This window comes from Patiria miniata, unplaced genomic scaffold (genome assembly GCF_015706575.1).
Source record: "Patiria miniata isolate m_02_andy unplaced genomic scaffold, ASM1570657v1 HiC_scaffold_7, whole genome shotgun sequence".
Taxonomy (NCBI): domain Eukaryota; kingdom Metazoa; phylum Echinodermata; class Asteroidea; order Valvatida; family Asterinidae; genus Patiria; species Patiria miniata.
This window is the reverse complement of record NW_024037074.1, coordinates 23,150,669-23,172,993: the sequence shown is the minus strand read 5'-3', so window position 1 is coordinate 23,172,993 and position 22,325 is coordinate 23,150,669. Positions and strand designations below refer to the sequence as shown.

Sequence of the window (22,325 nt, the reverse complement as noted above, 5' to 3'; positions counted from 1 at the left end):
TGTCCACACGTACAGAGGCTATTAGGCTATAACTTTGGCCCTACTCCTAAAATTGAAAGCTCGGTCCCTTGGTCAATTTGACCTCTCTTGGAAAATAACTCATAACTCTAGCAAAAACTATTAGATTTGGACGTTTGATGTCTCATTCTTAAGTGGAAAGGCGTATCTTTCAAACTATATTATCTATAACTATAATACGGGTGATAATGGAAATGGGATAGGGGGAGGAATAAAAGCCCTTGGCTTCTCCTGACCCCCTGTGCTGACGCTTCTGTAGGTCATTCTTAAAATAAGTTAATCCACATTTAATTTGTGACTTGTTTTCCCTTGCACATTAATTTTACTACTTATAATGTATACATCCAATGTTAATGTCAGCATGAATAAAACAATATAAAAACGTCTGACATTCCGTTGTGTTTTGTTTGCATTTTTTTTTATACACACTGTACAGAATTAAAATAACACTGAATCAGTTGCGAAACTGAGGGGGGGGGGGCGTCAGTCATTCGGATCGGAGAGCAAGAGGTCACAAACAGAGCTAAGTCAACATATACTGGGCTTAAAGGACGAGGGGAAGGACTATGAAATTAAATGGGACGGACTATGAAATTAAATGGGACATTGTTCAGAAAGAACTGCCATACTCTAACGTAAACAAGAGAAGTAATTTGTGTATAGCAGAGAAGTACATAATCACATGCAGGCCAGATCTAGGTACACTAAATAAGAGAAGCGAAATTGTCTCTAAGTGCAGGCTTCGAGACAGGTTCTTAGTTCAACTTCGTCCCCAGGGTGTCGAGCAGTACGCGCTCACCACTACCTGCTCTCTCACCCTCTTATTGGATCATTTGCATGTGCAAATTTTTTGCACATGTATCAAAATAATGAAGAATAGTCTGGTGCCTGCCTGGACGTTACATTAGCGTTTGTTTTTTGTGTGCGGTGTCTGGGGTAAAAACACAATCAATTCGTCGCGCCGTGAGCTATTTTTTTTTACGAAAACACGATTGTGGCGAAGTTAAAATGTTACAATCTTATCCCGCCAATATGCAATATCACATTTCATATTGAGCAAATTAGAAAGGAAAAGAGAATTTTTGAGAAGGCGTGGACGTTATAATTACAATGATCGTGAGAACACGTAATGCACGTTGGAAATAACAACACCATCTACACGATATAAATCCATTACTCCAATTGCGATATCGAATCAGGATACAGGAGAAAAGTGTTCTTTCCAGGGCTTACTATTGGAAACGAGGTTGGAAATAAAGTAAGCACTGGGGACGAGGTTGGGGAAGATGCTACTTGTATTGTATATTCTATGTCATTCTGCTGATGAGTGCCTGTACCGTACGGTACGAAACAGTCTGTCCAGAAAAGAAATATGCCAAAGTTTGCTTCAAGGGACACTGGGTCCTGGAACAGCCCAATTGGGCTACAAAATGCGCTTTGAACAAAATGATGTTGATCGGAAAGATCAAACATTCACACGCTTATCCTCAGTAAAAACTGGGTGTTTTTGTGTTATTCCTGTATTATGCGTGCGTGAACGAATTTCGGGGTCCACTTTTGCGACCCCCAAAAGTCGAGCTGTTTGGGTGCTAGTCGTGATTTCATTCGTAAAGTGTTCGCCTTTTGCGGACGTCGAGGGGGAAAAAATGTATGCCTTGGTGATTGGTCACCGCTGATCCCGAGACACACGTGTATATTGTACAAACAGGGAATGAAAGGAAAAACGTATTCGTGCTCCGTTGTGTCCGATGTAAACAACTGATTGTTTTTTCGTCTTTTCTCGGGAACGGTAAGACATTAGGTTGGTTTTCTTTCAACCAAATGTTTAAAATAGGATTAGTAAACAATCCAAAACATGAAATTTTCGGGGATTTCAGGACCTAGTGCCCCTTTAACTCATATCCTGAATTTGTTGCATAATTATAGCTCTACAGAGATGTATAGAGCACTGTGAATTGTGATAGAAGACGATTTCATTGGAGATTTTTCTTGAGGGGGGCACTTGGGAGAGGGCACTGTGAATTGGGGGGTGCGCCCCCCCCCCCTCGAAAAAGGGCCCTCCCCAGGTAGTCTGAGTATCACCCGCTATCCACGGAGCCAAGTCTCCTGTATAACGTCTGATATGTCAAAGCATGCAGAATTATCTGCTTCGCGCCTCAGCCAATTGGAGTCGACTGTACTAAATCGTGACGTCATTTCATTCCCAAATCAGGACTAAACGAGTGATTGGTCAATTCAAATGCAGTGTTTTGTAAAACAACAACAGTCGGGCGCGTATCGCGTAACATAATACAGAGCGCGTGACAACAGCCTTAGGGTATTTTTTATCCATGTCGATGATGCGACAACGGTGAATGACCGAAGGCCCGATGTTGAAAGTGTGCCCCCCCCCCCCCACACACACACCCGAAAACAGAAATTACAAAGAAAATTGCTGCTTGTCAAAGAAAATGTTTTTTTTTAGTATTTATTTGAGTTCATAAAACCGAAGAGGAATCTAGATGACTATTTTTTTTTTACTTCCCTTCATTTAACCGTACGGCTTTATCAAATGTGAATAAATTGATAAGAAGAGCACCCTCTAGCGTCAAAAGAGGTTCAGTCCCGCCCCCTTTTTTATGTATTTGTTTACTTTTTCTGAAAACAAAGAGGAATCTGGATGACTATTTTTGACTTCCCTTAACCGAACGACTTTATGAAATGTGAATAAATGATAAGAGCGTGATCTAACGTCAAAAGAGGTTCAGGTCCCCACCCCACTTAATCGTACGGCTTAATGAAATGTGAATAAATTGATAAGAAAGAAGAGCGCCCACTAGCATCAACAGAGGTTTCAGCGCCCCCCCCCCCTTTATGTATTTGTTTACTTTTTCGATTTTTTTTCTTCTTCGTTTGATGTCTCATTCAGAGGTGATAACGTTTGTATTGCTAGAAAATAGCGAGGGAAAACATTTTTACAGTTAAAGACATCCTGTATGTTAAGTCCACACAACCTACTGCAGGGTTTGAAAGGGAAAAAATACAATACTTAATACTTATGGCTATGAATGCCTATTATCCACCTCTTAAGAGAACCCTGAACATAATGAAAACTAGTCAGCAAGTCAGGTTTAATTCGAACATTCGACAGAACATCAACTTCATTGTTTTTAATCCATAGAGACCATATACATTCTCTTAACTAACAATTTACTTCCAAACTCTTGATCAACAATTTAAATCACCACAAGCAAACAAAAGGCCCCTCGATTTTAACAGTTAAAAACCTATATAAGTGACGGGATTAATGTTTGTTTCCTTAAAAGAAAAATTAAATCTGATACGCCAATGTCGCATGCATTACCATGAGCATGTTCTTCCACTCAACTGATTTTGTTTTTACTGAAATTGATCCTATATCTATGCAGACGTTATGTATATGTTTTAGTAAAATATTCCATTTTTACAGCTATCTATAAAGGAATGCTCAAATGCTTTGAAGCTAAGCTAGCAACAGAGTAATACACACAGGCATTCAAATTAAAATGAGATTGAGAATCAGGAAATGAAAAGAAAAAAAATCGAACACAAAATGGAAAAAAAAATCCCACCCCTTTTGAAGCCTGTAATTTCTCTGATTTTAAATTCAAAACAGAACGTAATGCCATGCTATAACCCTCAACCCCAGGGCACTGATACTCCCTGAACTGCGTCTCGTGTTTCAAAAGGAGAAACCATGATGAAATATTGTCCCAATATCCCCTCCAAATGCAAAAAAAAATTATAGTTAACCCTCACTATTTCCCCACAGTACTTGCTGGGTTCACAAAGTAATGCACAATTCCTATGAATACAGAATAAAAGTGCACGGACGTCAATGTAACTGGAATCCACGAGAAAGAAAATTATAATTTAAGAAATACAATGTATCTAAATAATGTCATAAGAGGCTCATAATCCTTTTTTCTATACCACGGTATTTAAATTATTAAGGGATGAAGTTATTTGAAGAATTTTAGCATCCCCCCATTATATCGTCACCGTCACCACAAACTGACACGCGCGTGAGTGCGCTGCACGCGCGCGTATTTACAGAACCGGGATATTTTGGGTTTCACGAACTGACATCCTCCACAGTGCGGCACCTTTAGAGCGCACCCCGTACATGATGCGCCAATACAGAACGGAGAAAAACGGCTTGAAATGTTTGACACGAATTAAATCTATCCGTGTACTTGTGTGATGCTACAAATTTTTAATTAAAAAGCGTTTCAATTGGTAAAATTAAGATCAGCGTCAGTTCGTGAAACCGAAAATGCACGGGGTGCGCTCTTATCTAAAAGTGCCGCACTGTGGAGGATGTCAGAAACCCAAACTATCCCGGTTCTGTAAATACGTACGCGTGCAGCGCACTCACGCGCGCGTGAGTGTCAGCTCATGGTGACGGTGACGATTATATAATAATTAACACTATGGTCTGGGGGGTGTAAGCTACCTCATTTCCCTACCCTTGGATCCCTTGTATATAAAAGGCTTACGCTATTTGCAAATACGACTCACAACACTGAAAAAGTCATGCTGACACCTTTCCGGTTAGAACTGACACTGTGCGGAGTCATTTTACGACTCATTTTGATCCAATAACCTTCTGGCAAAAGTGTAATTTGGACCCGGAAAAGTGTCAAATCTGACCTGGATTCCGGATCAAATTATGACCCGCGACTGTAGACACGTCAATTCTCGTCAGCGCGGATGGCAAGTTTTTGGTTGTTAGTGAAGGCAAAATCAATTTTACATTATATCTATATCATATATACCTCACAACAAATGATAATACACCAAAGCAGTCATCGTGCCTCATTGTGTATTTGAAGAGTACAATTTCAAAAAGCCACGGGGTTCCCCGCAATGCAATCATCGGTGCACACATTGTACCAAACGAAGGCAAAAGCATATTTCTTTCCGGCTGCACAATCGATCTTAATACCACACCAATACAAACGTCACATAAGCACAAAATGATTGGTTCAAAAAAAAAATACTAAAGCAAACGCTGTTATAAAAAAAAATCGGTGCACAGTTGTAAATATCATTCTAAAAATACTAATGCATACGTAATATCTTTTCACATTCACTATGTTACGATTGACAATATGGAAACGTTGTACATTGTGTTTTATACCTTTAAGTCGTAGCCTACTGTTTAAAAATCTGAAATAATTACATTCAGCACAATATTTACATTTACTTTTGGTTTATCATGGTTCGATATTCCGTTTTAGTTGCACATGCGCATTGCAGAAACAATAGGGTTTTGTATGTTCAATTTAAAGGTAGGTCTTTAAACATTTTTGGCATTCTTTTTACTCTAATTCTTTCTGGCAATGAAACCAAAGAGTCTTTATGTGCACAAGCCTGAAGACGGAAGAGAAAGATAAAGAAGAAGATGTTCAGTTTTAGAGGTGGGGACAAAAATAAAAATTATAGTACGAGAATAGGAAGGAAAACCGACGAAATCAGTGCATCATATTTAAAAAAAAATCAACTGCTTGGTGCGTATTGGCAAATGATCAGTGGTGGACAGCTGAACCGTATGAATAGAGTATGCAAATCACGTGACATTGTTGAAGTTCTTTGTTAATAACAGGTACTTTATTCCTATGATATTTTTTATTAAATGGAGCGAGCCACGTCTCTTTTTAATTCAAATGTATATATTTTTTTTAACTCTCGGTCACTTTCTGTATAGCAAAGCTCCTGAAATGAAAATAACCAGAAATCGAACACAAAACAGAAAATAATATCCCACCGCTTTTGAAGCCTGTAATTTCTCTGAGTATAGTTTAAAAACATTACAAAAAATATGCCATACTGTATAAACCTCCACCCAAGGCCACTTGAACTGATACTCCTTGAACTGCGTCTCTTGTTTTACTTGGAGAAACCAAGATGAAATATTTTGCGGTAAACAGCCGGTCCGTGCCAATGTCCCCTGCAAACAAAAATGGTATTTTCAAATTTAACAAATATTAAGAATGCCATAAGCTAGAGGCTAATAATCAGATTTTCATACCGTGACAGCAACAGAAAACATAATCATTGAGTGATGACAATATTTAGGGAACCAGAATTTGTATCCATAATGTAAATAATTAACATTGGTTAGTCGGGAGGTGGGGTGGTAGGCTACCTCAACCATTGCAAAAAGATGTAGTTTTCTTTTCAATTGAAAAATGTTCCGGTTTACAAGAAAAATAAGACGAATCATTCTAAAGGAGTTGTAAACTTACTGTCTCATACCCTTTTTGGTGGGGACTTATTAATTTTTTTAAAAATTGTAAGTCTAATTCTTCATGGATTCTTCAAAAGGGCATGATCTTGAAGAACCCTACAGGAAAAAGACAATAAAGAAACTTATTAGAAAAAATCAACATGTCGGCCTGGGTGGGGTTCGAACCCGCTGGTCATGAAGGTGGGACTAATATTTTGACGACCTGACTCCCCAAGTCTCATCTTCGGAATTGGAGCAATCTCCGGAGAAAAGAAGATTTCATGGGTATTTTTGCAAGTCTACACAGCATGATGCAGCGACACACCAGCTTGAAGTCTGGGTGCCGGGCCGTGTAAATCACAGGGTTGATGCAGCTATTGGCCAAAATCAGTGGGGCCAAAAAGGGGACATATTTCTTGACTCGGTCTTTCAGAACTGCCATGGTTATCAAATAGGGCGTGCAGCACAGCACGAAGAAGAAGACGACGATAAATAAACAGCGGGTGACGTCGGTGCTTCGACGATATGGCGGCCTGTGCTGGTATATATGTCTGCCAGCGGGTCGTGAGGACGGGTTAGCGGTGGAGGGCTCGACTCTAGCTCCATGTCCATCAAGGAGGCGATGTTGAGAAGCCTGGGCTGATGGATGAGGCTGTCCGTGTGCGTCTTCTTGCGCTTCTTGTCTGCCAGCGGCGCGTGAGGACGAATTAGCGGGTGAGTGCTCGACTCTGCGTCCATCCAGGAGGCGATGTTGAGAGGCCTGGGCTGATGGATGAAGCTGCCCGTGTGTGTCGTCTTGTGTTTCTTGCCTCATGATTTCACCGACTATGGCTACGGTACCCTCGGGATGAGGCTGTCCGTGTGCAGCATTTACCCTCCTGGCATACTTCTTTACCTTCAAGATGATGAATGCACTGCTGGCGAACGTTAAAACCAGCTGCACTGGATAGAAGGCGACCATCATGATTTTGCTGAATGTACCAGACCCCGAAGCTGTAGGGTTAAAAGAGCAAGTGCTCATTTTGGCGTCGTATTCGTACGAGCCGAATTCAGATACGATGGGGACAAGTCCTAATGCACAAGGGATAAGCCAGGTTGTAGCGACTATTGTTGCCAGACCGCGCCGGTTGAACAGGGAGACAAAACGGCTCCGGGTTTTTCGGCGAGTGATCAAGGCACGGTAGACGGCTATCATCGCGATGTTGTTCATGCTGCATCCGACGCAAACGATAAGCAAGAACCCCTCAAAGGCACAAAGACTCTCCGATACAAGCAGCTTTTCCCTGTTCTCGCTCAGCAACGCCAGGACCATGATGGGTAAACTCAGACAAGTGAAGAGATCCGCTACCGCCAAGTTGACCACAAACACGTTGGTGATCGTGCGGGGTTTGCGGGACAGGATTACAGCCAGCAAGACGACGCTGTTGCCCGCGACACCGGCGAAAGAGATGAGACTGGTCAAAGCAGCTACGAACTGCTTTTCGCCATAACTGTCGTAGACGGACGCCGCTGAACCATCTTCGCCTGTTGAAGTTGCGTTGTTCGACATCCTTCTATTATGTCGCATGTACTTGGACAGTGCAAGATGTGTCAATGCCCTGAAAATGGTTTGTCAATTCCACGTCTTCAATGGTCGGCGATTTTCATTCTACATGCACTATATTAACACTACTCAGCTATTTAAGCACCAACTATGACGTCAAGAAAGCTTCCACCCTCACACGAAAACTAGTCTTGTTCGAAGACTGGATACAGATTTTAATCAACTAATACAGCCGGTCCCTCTTAAGAGCGGTAAAGCCGCCTGCGGTCGTGTAGGCCACTATCAACAACACGAATCAAATTTTGTCTTGGGAACCTCGGCAGCGCTACCCGGGAAATTCTGAACATACATCCAGTGGCGTAACTACGAGGGAGAGGGAGGCACGGTAGGGGGGGGGGCACGTGCCCCCAGCGTATGTCCGTTCCCCCATCTGAAATCTTGAATTGAACAAAAGTATATATCAGTTGCCTTCATGTGCCCCCCTTGAAAAATGTGTGCACCCCCAGGTGCCCCCTCAGAATGTTAGTCCTTGGTACGCCACTGCATACATCACGCGGGCTGTATTCAAGCTAAAGCACGCGAGGAGGTATGTTTGGAATTTCCTGGGTAGCGCTGCCAAAATTCCCGCGACTTGATTTGATTCATCTTGTAAATAATGTCCTCTCAGCGCGGCTGATTTACAAATCGCGGAAAAACTCGTGACGTCACTCACAGCTTAAATCGGTGCAACCTGCAGGGCCCAATTTCATAGATCTGCTTAAGCAGAAAATTTGCTTAAGCACGAAAAAACATTGCTTAGTAAAATTAGGTTACCGGCCAAAACTCCATGTGATGTACATTGCTTGTGACTGGTATTTAGCTGGTGTTTACTTAGCATAACAATCGCATGGAGTTTTGGCCGCTAACCTGATTTTATTAAGCAAGACCTTTTTGTGCCTAAGCAAATTTTGTGCTTAAGCAGCTCTATGAAATTGCCCCATGTCTGCTGGTTAACGCGCACTGCATGCAACGGCCGAGTGAACACCGTGGTTTCGCTATGGCTGTCGTGAATCCATTTTATTTTCGGCTTGATTCTCCTCTTCAAAGCGAAAATAAGCAATGTGGTTGTACTGTAGCGTGCCGAGGGGGAGGGTGGCGACTATAATCCTCTAAACGATTCCAGAAAACTTACAAACTTAATCAAGAAAATACAAGTTGAAAAATCTTTGATGGAAGCTCCCTTTTGATTTTTTTTTTAATTAATTAGTTTCTAAATACACATTGGGTCACAAAAATACATTCATTTCATTCAGTTTAGCAATTCGCTTTCATAATAAAAAATAATGTGTTTCAATCAGGTAAATTACATGAGCTTCCCAAATTAGAAGAGTGAAGCTCCTAGTTTCTTAATTTTAATTTTAATTTTATAACTATGGTGTGTTGACAATCTGCTGCAAGGCAGTGAACCATTCGCAGGTACTAGTGTGAGAAAATGTTGCATAAAAGTAGGGTGTAATATTGCTGTCTGTGATCGATCGTGTGTGAAATTTGTCATTATAACATGCACGTGAACCATTGTTGAGGAAATGAGCGTGACCGGGGGAGGAGGTCAAAGTGATAATTAGTATTACGCGCACTTCCCAAAATTATTAAAATACTCACAACTCTGATCTTCAAGGTGTTTGAGACACACATCAAATTAAAGCCTATTTCATCATCTTTCATTTTCCGTTAATTTTTTTGGGGGTTATCCAATGACTTTTGGGAGAAATTTTCATCCAACGATGATCACCCCTAAAAGCAGTCCTGACGCTCATCGCCATTTTGAAAACGGACGCCTACGCGCCGTTGCAAAATAGAGCCATTTGGGATGTAATTTCATCCACATTGCACACTAATACGAGCTCGCAGTCCTCTGCACGGCTTCCACCATTCTTGTTTTTTTTTTTTTTTTTTTTTTTTTTTTTTACAAATCCTCAAGTTCACGGCCCTCAAAATGCTCGAATACCGGAGAATTTGAGGGCATGCAAATCGTGATTTGGCCGGCGTAGGCAATTTCGGTCCTATTTACAGGTCTGCGCCCATACTGTCTTATCAGGGACAGTCTGCATAAGGGGAGTCTGGGACCAAGACTACACGAAAATCTGCCACAAAGAATAAGCTATGCCTACTTAAATTGTCGTTGACTGTTATTTTCAAGATTATCTTGCACAGAACGACAACAGAAATCAACTTACGAACCCGAGTGACCCTATGTATTCTTAAACAGTATTTTCAACCAATTGAACAGAGGTGCCTGAGGTCGATAGCGTCAAACACTGACCGGTCATGACATTTTTAAAAAAAAAAGAAGAAAAAAAAGCCATGGGCTCGTTTTGCTTTGAAAATAAAAAATGCCCGTTTCATCGGGACCTGCGTCAATGGCTAACGGCCATCAATTATTAAACACAATACTACGACATAATACTTTTTTTTATATGATTCATGAAAGGGAATTTACTTGGGGTCCCAGATAATTCTGCTACGGATTGGATCATCGCATATATTATTGTGTGTTTTCCTTGTTAAGGGTAGTACTCTGGGGAATAGGTAATTCCTATTTGTCCAAAATCGATCCAAATTCCTGTAATATTAGCGTAGATTGTGTAGACGAATTCTTTTAAGGCATTGTGATCTCTGCGCGCGCAACCCTGCAAAGTTAACCTCTCGCCGGCGGATTTAATATAAAAAAACCAATTGTCCAAAATTACAAGGAGTACAGAAGCGTAGAGGGGTCACAAGCGGGTTTTTTTTTTGGGGGGGGGGGTCCCTCGGTACTGCATACAAGATTTCGTAATTTAGAATCCTTTACACTCCCTTCCAATTACTGTTCTGTTCTTTTGCCGCGGTGGATAAATAACTTTATGACCGAAGCTTACTTCATAAGATTTTTCAGGTGGGAAATGTTTCGAAAACATGTTGGGTCATAATGGAGAGTAGATACCAGTGGGAATTTGTTCACGCTGTTCGTTGCAGACATAATCACTTTATCTACGAACTCCAAATTTAATTAGAAATTAATCACAAAAATTGATTACATTAACTACGAACAAGCTGAAAATATTCAGGTGCCGCGTACTTTGACCGGATTTTTTTCACAGTATTGTGTGCCGTACGCGTACTCAGTATTTGAAATGTGGAGCTTAAGTATACATGATCACGTTACCATGAATTTTAGTCTTTTAGTGGATACTTGATCATTTGGGGGAAAGGAAACAGGAATTTGACTCATAATGCACATTTCCATTATTTTACACAAAAATGACAAGTGTTAAAATCGGTTGTCATGGTACCCCTGGAAATCTTACATAATTTGTTAGTACAGTATTGACCCCCGATTAAAGTTAGGTAAATCTCCAGATCTAAAGCCGTTAAATATAACAGTTAAAATTAGTTATAGTTGTATTATTGTTCCAGTTGTATTATTGTTTCAGTTGTACTTACTTCAGCAGACCGTGCCAATACAAGCTTGGCAAGAGATCGGATGTCAGGTGGTAGGCAGTTCTGCGCTGCTTCCCTTGCTCGATGGGGAATGTCTCGATAGCTTCGAAGTTATAGTCGAACTCGGCCAGTATACAGGATCGACGGGCCGTGACCAGTGGGCACGAGGTGTAGCCATTGTACTACGACATACAAGAGACGACAAATATTCTTCAAATAAACTACAAAAGGAGACTGACGAGGTGCACTGTAATAATTCAATGTTAAACGAAGAAATTGAGTAGAACAGGATTCGAACCGGTGACCTCTGGAGTATTATGTACGATGCCCTACCATTAACTGAGCTATCGGCTTGCTTTTTGTCAGGTTGGCAGCTTTGCTAATGTTACTAACATCGTGACTTTTGGCTTGATGGCTTCTGACCAGCGGTCTTGAACAGAGACGTTGGCGAAGGGCCAAAGCTGCATGGTTTGGTCAAATTAACACTAGCCATGTCCAAATTGCAACTTCTTCGCATACCATCCATATTTGGGCCAAGCAACACTGTGTCTGCTAAACCTGCAATGTCTTGTCCAGGCGCGGTTCTAGAGCCTAAATTTTAGGGGGGCTAGCAGGGGTTGGATCCAGACATTGTTTGCAAGTAGGCGTGCTGAAATGTAGACCGGTTTTTTTTCTCCGGACACTTAGGCCTACGAAAATCAATATGGGGGGGGGGGGGGGGCTCGTCTTGGAAATCGGTACTGTCTTCGTCAACGGGCACTGTCTGACCCAAAGCGGCACTGTCTTTGTCTTAATTCGCACTATCTTGATCACTTTCAAGATATTGTGAATTTGGCACTCTCTCGTCCACTGTTTTTTACCTGTTTTTTTTCTTCCAAAGGCATAGATTTATTCAAACTGGTACTTTCTCGCCCCAAACAGGCACTGTTCAATCCAAACCGGTCAAATATTGTCACTATCTCGTACAATATGACACTCACATCAAACCTGCCCCTGTTTTTGTCAAACCAACACCGTCCAGGCCAAACTGGCATCATCTCGTCCGCCGTCTTTTTTCAAACTGGCAGTGGTTCAATACAAACCAGCACTTTATGGCCCCAAACGGGCACTCTCAAATTCAAACCGGCACTGTCTTCTGGCAATGATGCCTCGGCCAAACCGTTACTGTCTTTGCCATACCGTCTTGACTGGCACTTTCCAGGTCAAAAAAGACACATTTTCAGGTCAATGTGACGTGTCATTTTTGACCCGGAAAAAAATGTCGTTTTTGACCCAGAAAATGGTTAGGCCTATATAGGCCAAATAGAACCCGCATTCTGAGTCAGTCTGACCAGGGACTTTTGAGAGTGTAAATCGGTACTGCCTTCGTAAATCCGACACTGTCATGGCCTAACCCTTTACTTAATACCTACAGAAATCTAGAACAAAACGTAAAATATGTAAGATTTCTTCTTACCTTTCCATCTGGGGTAAGACCATTGATGACAGCATTAATTGTTCTTAGCAAGATTCCCGATTGGACAGCTGCAGGAAAAGCAGATAATCACACACGAATTAGCACAAGCAAAACGCCAGGTAATGCGCATTTTGGAAAGAAAAAGAACCTCTCCGATTATCTACTTTTTTTAAGTAAAGGAATGGGAGTCTGTCGGTTTTCTTGGGGGTTGTACTCCGTTCAGAAGTGAAGTACCCACTCAATGATGAAAATTACCAACACAACTGACACCGAACGAAATCATGAGCGTCATCGCTGCCACGCCACGCGCCAACGCATGGGTGCACGTTTATCTCACTATATTGTTGATGTACGTGGCTTACGCCTAGCCTGCGCACTTGTAGCAACTAAACGTGTGAACGCCTCTTGTCAAACGCTGGTCAAAACGCCATCACAAAACCCCTTAGTCCAGGCTCTCTGTTGTGTTTTGCAATGCTCGGTTGGCAATCTGCACATTTTGCCAACCACGGGTTGCAAAACCATGGAAGGTCAAACACGGCAAAATGAAGATGAGTTATATTATTACAGATAACCAAAATAGTATTTGATTGTTGGACATACAACATTGTCAACAAAGCTACATTACTATGTATTGAGGGCGTTATGGGGACTTTTTGTAGAAATATGTTGCCAACCACGGCTTTAATTTATGCCCTTGCGGCAGCCATGTAAAATGGAGCCAATGTTTACAAACAAAAGAAAGGTCTACATGGTTCCTAATAGTCGACCAAAGTAGTCCAGCCATCCTTCGTTCTGGCGAAGCCTTAGTCAAACTATGGTTTCATAATAGTCCTCGCTCGAATCTGCACCAGGGGAGATACAGGTATGGACTGATCATATATTGTACTATGAAAACCTTTGAAAACTCTGAATATAGCCAATGAACAGTATTCTTACACACGGCTGCAGCGGTTCGGATGGTTGGGAAGTCGGTGCAGTCACCGATACCAAACACGTTGGGGTACTTGGTGTGTTGTCCTGTTTCCTTGTTGACACTAAGATACCCTGCTGGTCCAGCGAGGGGGCTTGCCTTCAGGATATCAGGTGCGCCCATTGGAGGACTCACATGCAGCATTTCGTACTTAAGAATTAACAGGTAAGAATTAAATCAAATTAGATTTTGCCCTTCACCGACGTGAAAGTTGGAAAAAAATCACTTTCCAACTTTCACTCGGGAGGTAACACACTGAATATACTGTGTTTATACGTCTGTGAAGGGCAAAACCTAATTTGATTTACATCACCCCGACTCAAAAAAACCCAACAAAAATCACATCTTAGGCCTATACCCTTTTGTGCTGTAGAGGGTTCATTTCATCGAGCAACAAAGTAAAAATATTGCTTACTGTGCGATAAACATAATTCAGCTTGGAGCCATTTAAAGCAATGTACACTGCATGACAATTTGCCTGGTGCCCTTTTTTGCTATGCCAACTTTGTTGTGCTTAGCAAAGTTCTGTGCTATAAGCATACTGCGAAAAACCGCGGTATACAAAGGCCTATACAGGGTGGTGTAAAAAGAAGGCAACCCACTTTTGACAGGAACTTTTACCAACTGGTTTTTTTTTTATAGTAGTGAAGTATAGCTCTTCAACCATACATGCTGATTTTTTTTTTTATCAAATAATCGCAAGAATAGTGTTATTATGCTAATTTGAACACAAATCACCAAAATCACTATTGTCCACGTGTAAGTCCAGCTCCGGAGCTCAGTCAAGCGGATGGGCTAAAGCCGTCCGTGGACAAACAGTTTTAGCACAAGACATTTTTAAACTACCATATCTCAGAAACAAATTTATGCATTTTGCAATCATTTTTCGTCACTCATGTTTCGAGATCAATTTTTTTCAATACCATTATGTTGAATTTGTAAAATATGCTCAACAAGGTGAACACTCACAGGCACATTAATCATCTCCATGGGTTCAGTGTCCAGCTTTGCAATGACCACTTCTTTGCTCTCTGGTTTGACCTCCACCAGATTGTGTCGAAGATTGACCTGAATGCCTCGCTCTTTGCAGATTCCCATCAAGATGGCGGCGTACTTGGGTGCGCTGAATATGACAGGCAGTGGCGAATAATACCTGATGCTGGCCTTGTCAAGCATATTATTCTGTCACAGAAAAAGGATCATCATTACTTTATCGTCTTCACATGGCTACCGGTGTTGTATTCGAGTATGTTTCCATGAGAACGAGAACGAATTCTTTCCCATGAGTATGAGTATGAGTGTTACTTCGAGTACAGGACATTTTTTCCATGAGTACGAGCAGGAGTATACGAAACATTGGGTTTTTTTTTTTTGCGAGTACGAGTATACGTTTCCATGAGCACGAGCACATTTCGATTGGTACACAATGTTTCTAAAGGCTTTTTGGCTGTCAGTTTAGGAAAAAATGTAATACCCATCAAATAAAAAAAAGAATCTTTTCGTGCATGTATACATCTAATACTTATCCAAAATTCCAGCGGGATAACATTTTCAGGAGTACGAAGATTACTTTACCACTAGTGCGAATGCAAGTGTGAGTACAGGTTCGAGTACGAATACAAAGAAAGGACGCGTACGAGAACGAGTACGCAATACAACAACACTGATTAAAGAAACTTCTTTTAATATTTGCAAATCAAAATTTTCGTCATATTTGCCAAACCATATCAAATCTGACTTTCTTTTGATAAGGCAGTCAGGCCCGGATTAAGTGTTTTGTAGGCCCTAGTCACCAGTGTTCCGAAGAATGGAGAAGGAAGGGGAAAGGAGGAGGGAATAAGAACAAAGTGGAGAATGTAAATAATAAAACACCGCTGCTTAAAACTCCGCAAAGCTAAAATCAGGTTCTGAAACCCATGGCAAAAGACGGTACATTCTGTCATGTCGGCACAAGCTGCCGCGCGAAGTCGCTTCATATACGGGGGTTGACAGCTACAGCTGTGCAAAACTCAAGCACGCGCTCGCTCGCACAGTTACGAATTGAGCTGATTCTTATTAGTGACTACTCAAAATGACGAGGGCATATTTCGATAGAGAGTCAAGCTACAATTTTGATATTTGCGCCACAGAGCACCTGCAATCCAAAAATTTCCCAGGGCTCTTAAGCATCCCCGGACCCCACGCCTTCAGGGCTTCACGCTCGCATATAAAAAAAAATCCACTATAGGATTTAAAGATCCCCCTTTGCAGTCTGGGATCAGGGAACAGGCCTCAACAAGGTATGCGCAAAGGTACTGAGCATATACATGCAGTTTTGAGACAATGAAATAAAATAATTGTTATAGCTGGATTGAATTTTGTATTTTCGAGCAATTTTAAAAATTAATTTCGAACGATTACAGTACAAGCTCTCAATATAACAAATTAAACTTTTGCAATTTTCCTCCGATAGAAAAGAAAGAAAATAAAACAAAAAGTTATGTGGCGATGGCCAAGTCTTCAGGAGTCGGACTTATGACCCTAACTCAATGAGCCCCTTACCGACTTCCAATATAGAACTCTTCCGGGTCTCGGTACCCGGCCCACCACACCTCCTTCCCTGTCCATCCATGTAACTCGAAAGTCAGGCACCATAAAGGGAGGAAACGAGGTGGCACCCTAAGCCTTGCTGCCGAGTCAGCAAAAGAACCCCGTACCTATACGCAGATGCCAACCTGGACTTCGCAGACAGTCCCAACTTGTGAGTCAGCTTACCGACCGACCGAGCTAACTGCTGTTGGTAAATGACGACGGGAAATTAATACTCTTAAATGACAGAACCGTGGGCATCGAAAACCAAAAATAAGTCCAAGCGGGTTCGAACCCCTAACCCTGGGTCCGCTGTCAGACAGCTTAACAACTAGGCTGTTTTGGTAGGTGCTTTTCTCTTTGCGTTTAAACATAATCTTTATTTCCGGCGTGGGAGAGTTACTTTGTGTTTCATAGCTGCACGAACGATGCATCAGCATCGTGCTGTAAATATGAATGCTGTTACGTAGCTCTTTTCTACAATCATTCTTATGTACCGAGCAGATGACTGTTCAGAGTCACTACGAGCAATTAACATTACCAAGCTCGTCTTTATTCAGTCTCATCAATTGTTTCGCGTCGCGCGTCTTCCGGCCGGCACTGACATGTCGCGCTGATTGAGAGAAATTCTAGCAAGTTCCCCTGTACCTCATTATACTTATATCAAACTTCTGACCCGTTTACAAATATTTACGAGGTAATTTTGTTTGTCTGATTCTAATTCAGATCCCTTAAACTCCATCCTTGTGAAAATTCATTTTTTTCTTCTACTTATTTATACTCGAATCATACGCTTACGAAAACTATACCGGAAAAAAACAACATTTCAAATGTCCCGCGCTGCGAATTTGTCAACCATCTCCCACAATGCACTGGGAAAAATGAACTCTCCGTGGCAAACTCAAGATGGCACATGAAACGCCCGAATTACCCGGCCGTGGACATTTGAAAAGGGGGGGGGGGGGGCTGGACACCACATTATAATGGGACGCTCTTTATCAATTATGTATAATCGCGCTTACATTTTAAAAAGCTTTTGTTCTTTGTTTCTCCACTTTCCAGTGCTATTGAATACATTTTAGTTGCTGGGACGTTCGGAAAATACCTCAAAATCCTCATTTTTTTTCTCATCACAAAAAAGCGGGGGACGATTCAATATCCATCCCCGCAGTCAAAAAGTGTGGGGGTATATACCCCACCCCACCCCCTGCCCGGGAATTACGCCCCTGATGACGGCGCACGGAGTCAACGAGCCTGCCACTCGCATGGTCTTTTTTTCGTTTTAACACAAGATCATCATTTAAACATCTTTTTCGAGTTTGGATTCATTAAATCAGCTGTTCTGAGCTATAGAATCAAATGTAGGCTACATATTTGTATTCAGGGACGAAAATCGTTGGGGAACGACATCAATCCCCCCGTTCCCCACCGATCGACGCCCATGGTTGGCACCGTGTTTCAGAACGACAGACTTTACAAATAGGGCCAATGAATACATGCTGTACAGCGTCAGTTGGTGAAATCGAAAATTCTGTGAGAGAGAGACCCTAAAACCTTTTTAAAAACATTTACCTGCGCGTGCGGATGTGTGTGAGTAGGCCGATGTGTCTTATGGCACACTGCGGTATTTTCGTAGGCCCTCCCCCAAGTTTTCGTATGGCCCCGAATTTTCCGTAGGCCCCCAAATTTTCCGTAGGCCCTAGGCACAGTGCCTACTGTGCCTATTGGGTAATACGGGCCTGAAGGCAGTGTAAAAAAGAAAAAGCCTTCGTTCAACATAATATGATGCTATGATTATTGTTTTCTGGAGGGGGAAAAAAGGCCTAATTTGCCAGTAGATCAGTGAGAACTCAATTTAAAAAAAAATGGAGGGGTGGGGGCTGACAGTGACACTATATGGGGCAATGTTCAAAAACTGTATAACCTATCATAGGTTAAATGCATGTATATATAGGCCTACACAAAATAGAGAGTACTAGGGCACTATGGCCATGCATCATCTACTTTTCTTACCGCTTAATTGAGCGGATATGTTTAATTTGGGGTTACTCCATTTTCTGTAGTACGGTTAATGCATGTTGCCTTACTGAAAACCGCGACTCAAACGACAGCTATCAATATTATTTTAAAATAATTATACGAAATATTATGAAGAAAACGAAAAAGCCAAATGGGTGTGGCTAATATCTCCGTGATCGTGCACATACACCAATCAAATGTTGTAACCCCCAGCCAGCCTTTAAACAATGTCCTACATGCATCCAATGATGGTATGAGCCACGGCGCAATTGAAGTCGATTCTACATGTATTTGTATTGGTTCGATTCCCTCGACTGTAAGTGATTTGCATTTCAAACGGTTCATGAAAACTTGAACTGGTGCAGCCTAGTTCAATACACGCACTATCAATCGTTTGAACGACTGCCTGCATATTGCTTTTGTGTGGCAATACAAAGGGTCTGTCTGACACGGCTGACTTGTTTTGTATAGAGCCATGAACAAGTTTGTAGATTATTATTGCAGAATATGAGTTCGCTTTGCCAGTGACATGAATTCACACACAACAATTTACCCGCTTGAAGTAGTCCTCCGCTAAATACATGATCTTCTGGGGAGCCCCCGCGCACTTGACCGGAGTGTTGGGGAAAGTGAATATGGCGTTTCCACTCTTGAAATTCTGTATGGCCGTGTATGTCTTGCCAACAGTCTCGTAGGTGTAGTTGCTACAAACCATGGGATCATTCTCTAGAGCCTCTGGTAGACCTTTTATCTGCATTTTAAAACAAAAATGGTGTTGTTAGTTATACCTCTCCTGCAGTGTCCACATCATCATGGGAGCCGGGAAGAAACTAATGTTAGATAATGTGCTGAACAAATCAGCTACGTGAGAAAAAATGAATCAGGCAGCCGTGGTCATAATGTGTGTTGGTAGTCTGGTTTTTTTTTTTGCATGCTTATACCAAACCTTTACTAAACTCATCAATTAATTTGGCTGTGAATATTGCTCTTTATTTAAATCAGTGTCAGAGTTGAATTTACTAAATACTGACACTAGTACCTGATCAAAGTTGATTTGAACTCCCATGGCCATCACCAGGTACTTGTACTGCAATACTCGCCCTCCTGATGTCTTGACGCTGTTATTTTCAGGATCGAATTCGACAGCCTTTTCCTTGACCCAGTCGCACGCTTTGGGCATGAAATCCTTCATTGGCTTGCAGGATTCTTCTTTTTTCCTGAGGCCTCCTCCCACCAGCGTCCATAGGGGCTGGTAGTAATGTACCTTCGATAAACATTAACATTTGGACCGCTCATATACCATCTACTTTAAGGATCTACAAGTTTTCACTCATTAAAAACAAGACATAATATCACAAGATGATACACAGGGTGAGTTACACACAAAAAAACAAGAGTCGCAGGATAAATTTGTTCCAAAAGTTTTGCCTGTAGCACTTTCAAAATCTAGGATATGAAAGCCCATTCATTAAGCGCTCCTTTAGTACAGGAATCATTCCGCATTTTTAACACAAACACCATTTTAAAGTTCCGTCCAAGGATCACAAAAAGTAAGTGTTCTTTCAGCGAAACCTTGCTCAAACCGAAGAAAGGACTGATATCAATAAAGGAAATGGTATCGTTTGGAAGAAAACAAAACGTGTAGGAAGGTAGCTTAACAAAGTGTGCAATCGGCTTCGACTTCTGGATATTTTAGGCAGCTGTCGCGGAGGACTCAAGGTTCAATATACAGTGTGCTTAAAAACATGCAAACAAAATATATCGGAATGCCAGACCGGGAATGTGTAACCAAAGTAGATAGTATAGGTATTGCTTGTAAAAGATACGCCTGTCCACTTTAAGATGAGGCACGCAGGCACCCAACGTCCAGATCTGATAATGTTTGACAGAGGTATATGAGTAATTTTCCAAGAGAGGTCAAATTGACCACGGGACCAAGTTTTTAATTTTAGGCATTGGGACAAAGGTGGCCTTATTGCCTCTGTGTGGACATTTGCCTGGCCAACAAAAAATGTGTTTAGCGAGTAAACACAATTCTAAACACATTCTTCCTATCACCTCATGCTAAAAATGATTAGCATGTAGGCATAGACATGCTTACAAGCTGATCGCAAGAAAGCTTTGTGTATGTTTACTCTCTAAAAACATTTTTATTTTAACTTCGTCCCATGGTCAGTTTGACCTCTCTTGGAAAATTACTCATAACTCAAAAATTATCAGATTTGGACGTTTGCCCACAAAGCCAGGATCGGAAATGGATACTGGCATTCGATAAATGGCCTTGTGATCAGCTTTATTCAGTTAATGGACAGCACGAGACGTGAGAAAGAAACTATAAAACCAACTTAGTTGAAATGGAAAATGTGATGTCTTACATCGCTTGGTTCGATGACGGCAACCTGTCCCTTGCCGTGTTTACGAGACAGACTACTGGCCATAGCCAGACCACCAGCCCCACCGCCGACCACCACAAACTTGTACATGCTGGGTGAGGGTGTGCTGCCCTCTGTAGATGCAAGTCTTCCATGACAACTTGAAGGTGAGGGTGCGACATGACGAGACAGTATCCATGGCAACGCCTTGAAGGACTTCAGGTGATGGGCAACATTCCCGATGGCCATCATTTTCCTCCCTGTAACGTTGCAGACCCAGTAAATAAAGTGCCATAGACCCCAGTGATACATATGCACCCGCTTCAGAAATCAGGAAAAATACTTACAACTAAGGTGTTTAGGACATTAGGACCAAATTTCTGTTCTTGGCTTCCGCCCTTCTTTTTTACAAACCCTCAAAGTTCATGGCCCACAAATGCTCTTATACCAATTTGAGGGCGAGCAAATTGTGCCGCGCAGTAGGCAATTGTGGCCCATTTACTGCCCTGGCTGCAACCGTAAACCCACATATCGGCAATCCGAACTTGAACATGTTTCCGATTTAAATTCAACAGTCTGCGTATACAAGACCATGGTTGCGATTTGTACTTTTATTGCAATTTGAACTTGATATTAGGTCTAGGAAAGCTCTACATACATAGGTCTAGATTTAAAAGCGTATGATAAGGTCCCCGATCAGCGATTAATGGAATTATTATGAAAGTCACTGTAAGGATACGTACCCTTTTGCTGTCAGAGCTGTAGAGATGATTAGAGATATATGTTTTAACTGTTTTCTCACCACGCGCGCTCGGCAAATTGTGGGTGAACACTTTCCCCCTCCCCGACCAAGCCCCAGCCCCCTTACTTATACCCCAGGGCCCAATTCCGTCGGGTTTGCCTTTATATCTGAACCAAATTCAGAGCGGAACAAAATCGTAATCATGCACGTCATGCATGACTTGTGAATGCATGACCGACAATGGCGGAGTGTATTTTGTACTGTGAAAAGACATTTTAATATGGTGGATTTTACATGCAGAAAGTAAAATGCTACGTACGATCTCTTTTACATAACAAATGTAAAAAAAAAATACACAGCAGAGAAAAACAGAATGTTCAATACGCGTTGATGAATTTAGGTATGGTATGACTTACCAGGATTTCGTCAGAAAATTCGGTATTTATTAGACTGACTGTGCATATGACATGCAACTGTTTACTGCACTGTTGGAATATTGAGGCCAGCCATTCAAGTTACTGTAGAAATTTTCAAGGCCAGGTCAGCCCCTGGATGACATTGTTAGTGCTATATATAGTGGGGCGCTATATATACCAATGCCAAGCGCAATGCCTCACGCACGCATGCGCTAGATGCCCAGGGTAGTAATGCCATCTAATCATAACAACTGCAAACGCACGTGTGATAGGAATCAAAGTAGCCACACTTAAAATGATATGCGGGACCTTGACGTCAACTCAAAATGATACTCTACAATTTACATAAACAATAACGTTTGATAAAAACGCGCAAAATCCATCACTAACATTGCGAGAATAAGTATGATAATCATGTTTTGTTTGTAAATAGTAAATACGAAGCATTAGGCTATATAATGAGGTAACACGTACATGGCATGTTGCCAGACAATATGTTCACATGTGCGGTA

General features: G+C 41.7%; 1 protein-coding gene across 1 annotated transcript; it reads right to left on the bottom strand.

The window, feature by feature from the left end:
• Positions 1-4,167: 4,167 nt before the first annotated feature.
• Positions 4,168-21,897, bottom strand: LOC119744302 (sulfide:quinone oxidoreductase, mitochondrial-like). Its single transcript, XM_038220171.1, has 9 exons — positions 21,814-21,897; positions 20,659-20,915; positions 19,323-19,547; positions 18,837-19,034; positions 14,666-14,878; positions 13,663-13,846; positions 12,727-12,794; positions 11,274-11,452; positions 4,168-5,989 (listed from the first exon to the last, which is right to left on the bottom strand). The coding sequence occupies exons 2-9, from the start codon at positions 20,905-20,907 to the stop codon at positions 5,929-5,931; spliced, it is 1,377 nt and encodes a 458-aa protein (XP_038076099.1). The 5' UTR covers positions 20,908-20,915; positions 21,814-21,897; the 3' UTR covers positions 4,168-5,928.
• Positions 21,898-22,325: the final 428 nt, after the last annotated feature.

What these genes read in the sequence shown, in the direction of transcription:
- LOC119744302 (XM_038220171.1), bottom strand. Translation starts at nt 20,907, where the DNA reads ATGATGGCCATCGGGAATGTTGCCCATCACCTGAAGTCCTTCAAGGCG. An exon ending in GTCTTACCCCAGATGGAAAG is followed by an intron (nt 11,453 to 12,726) that starts GTAAGAAGAAAT and finishes TGTATGTCGTAG; the next exon opens with TACAATGGCTACACCTCGTG. An exon ending in TATTGGCACGGTCTGCTGAA is followed by an intron (nt 5,990 to 11,273) that starts GTAAGTACAACT and finishes TTTTGTTTGCAG; the next exon opens with GGGACATTGGCACGGACCGG.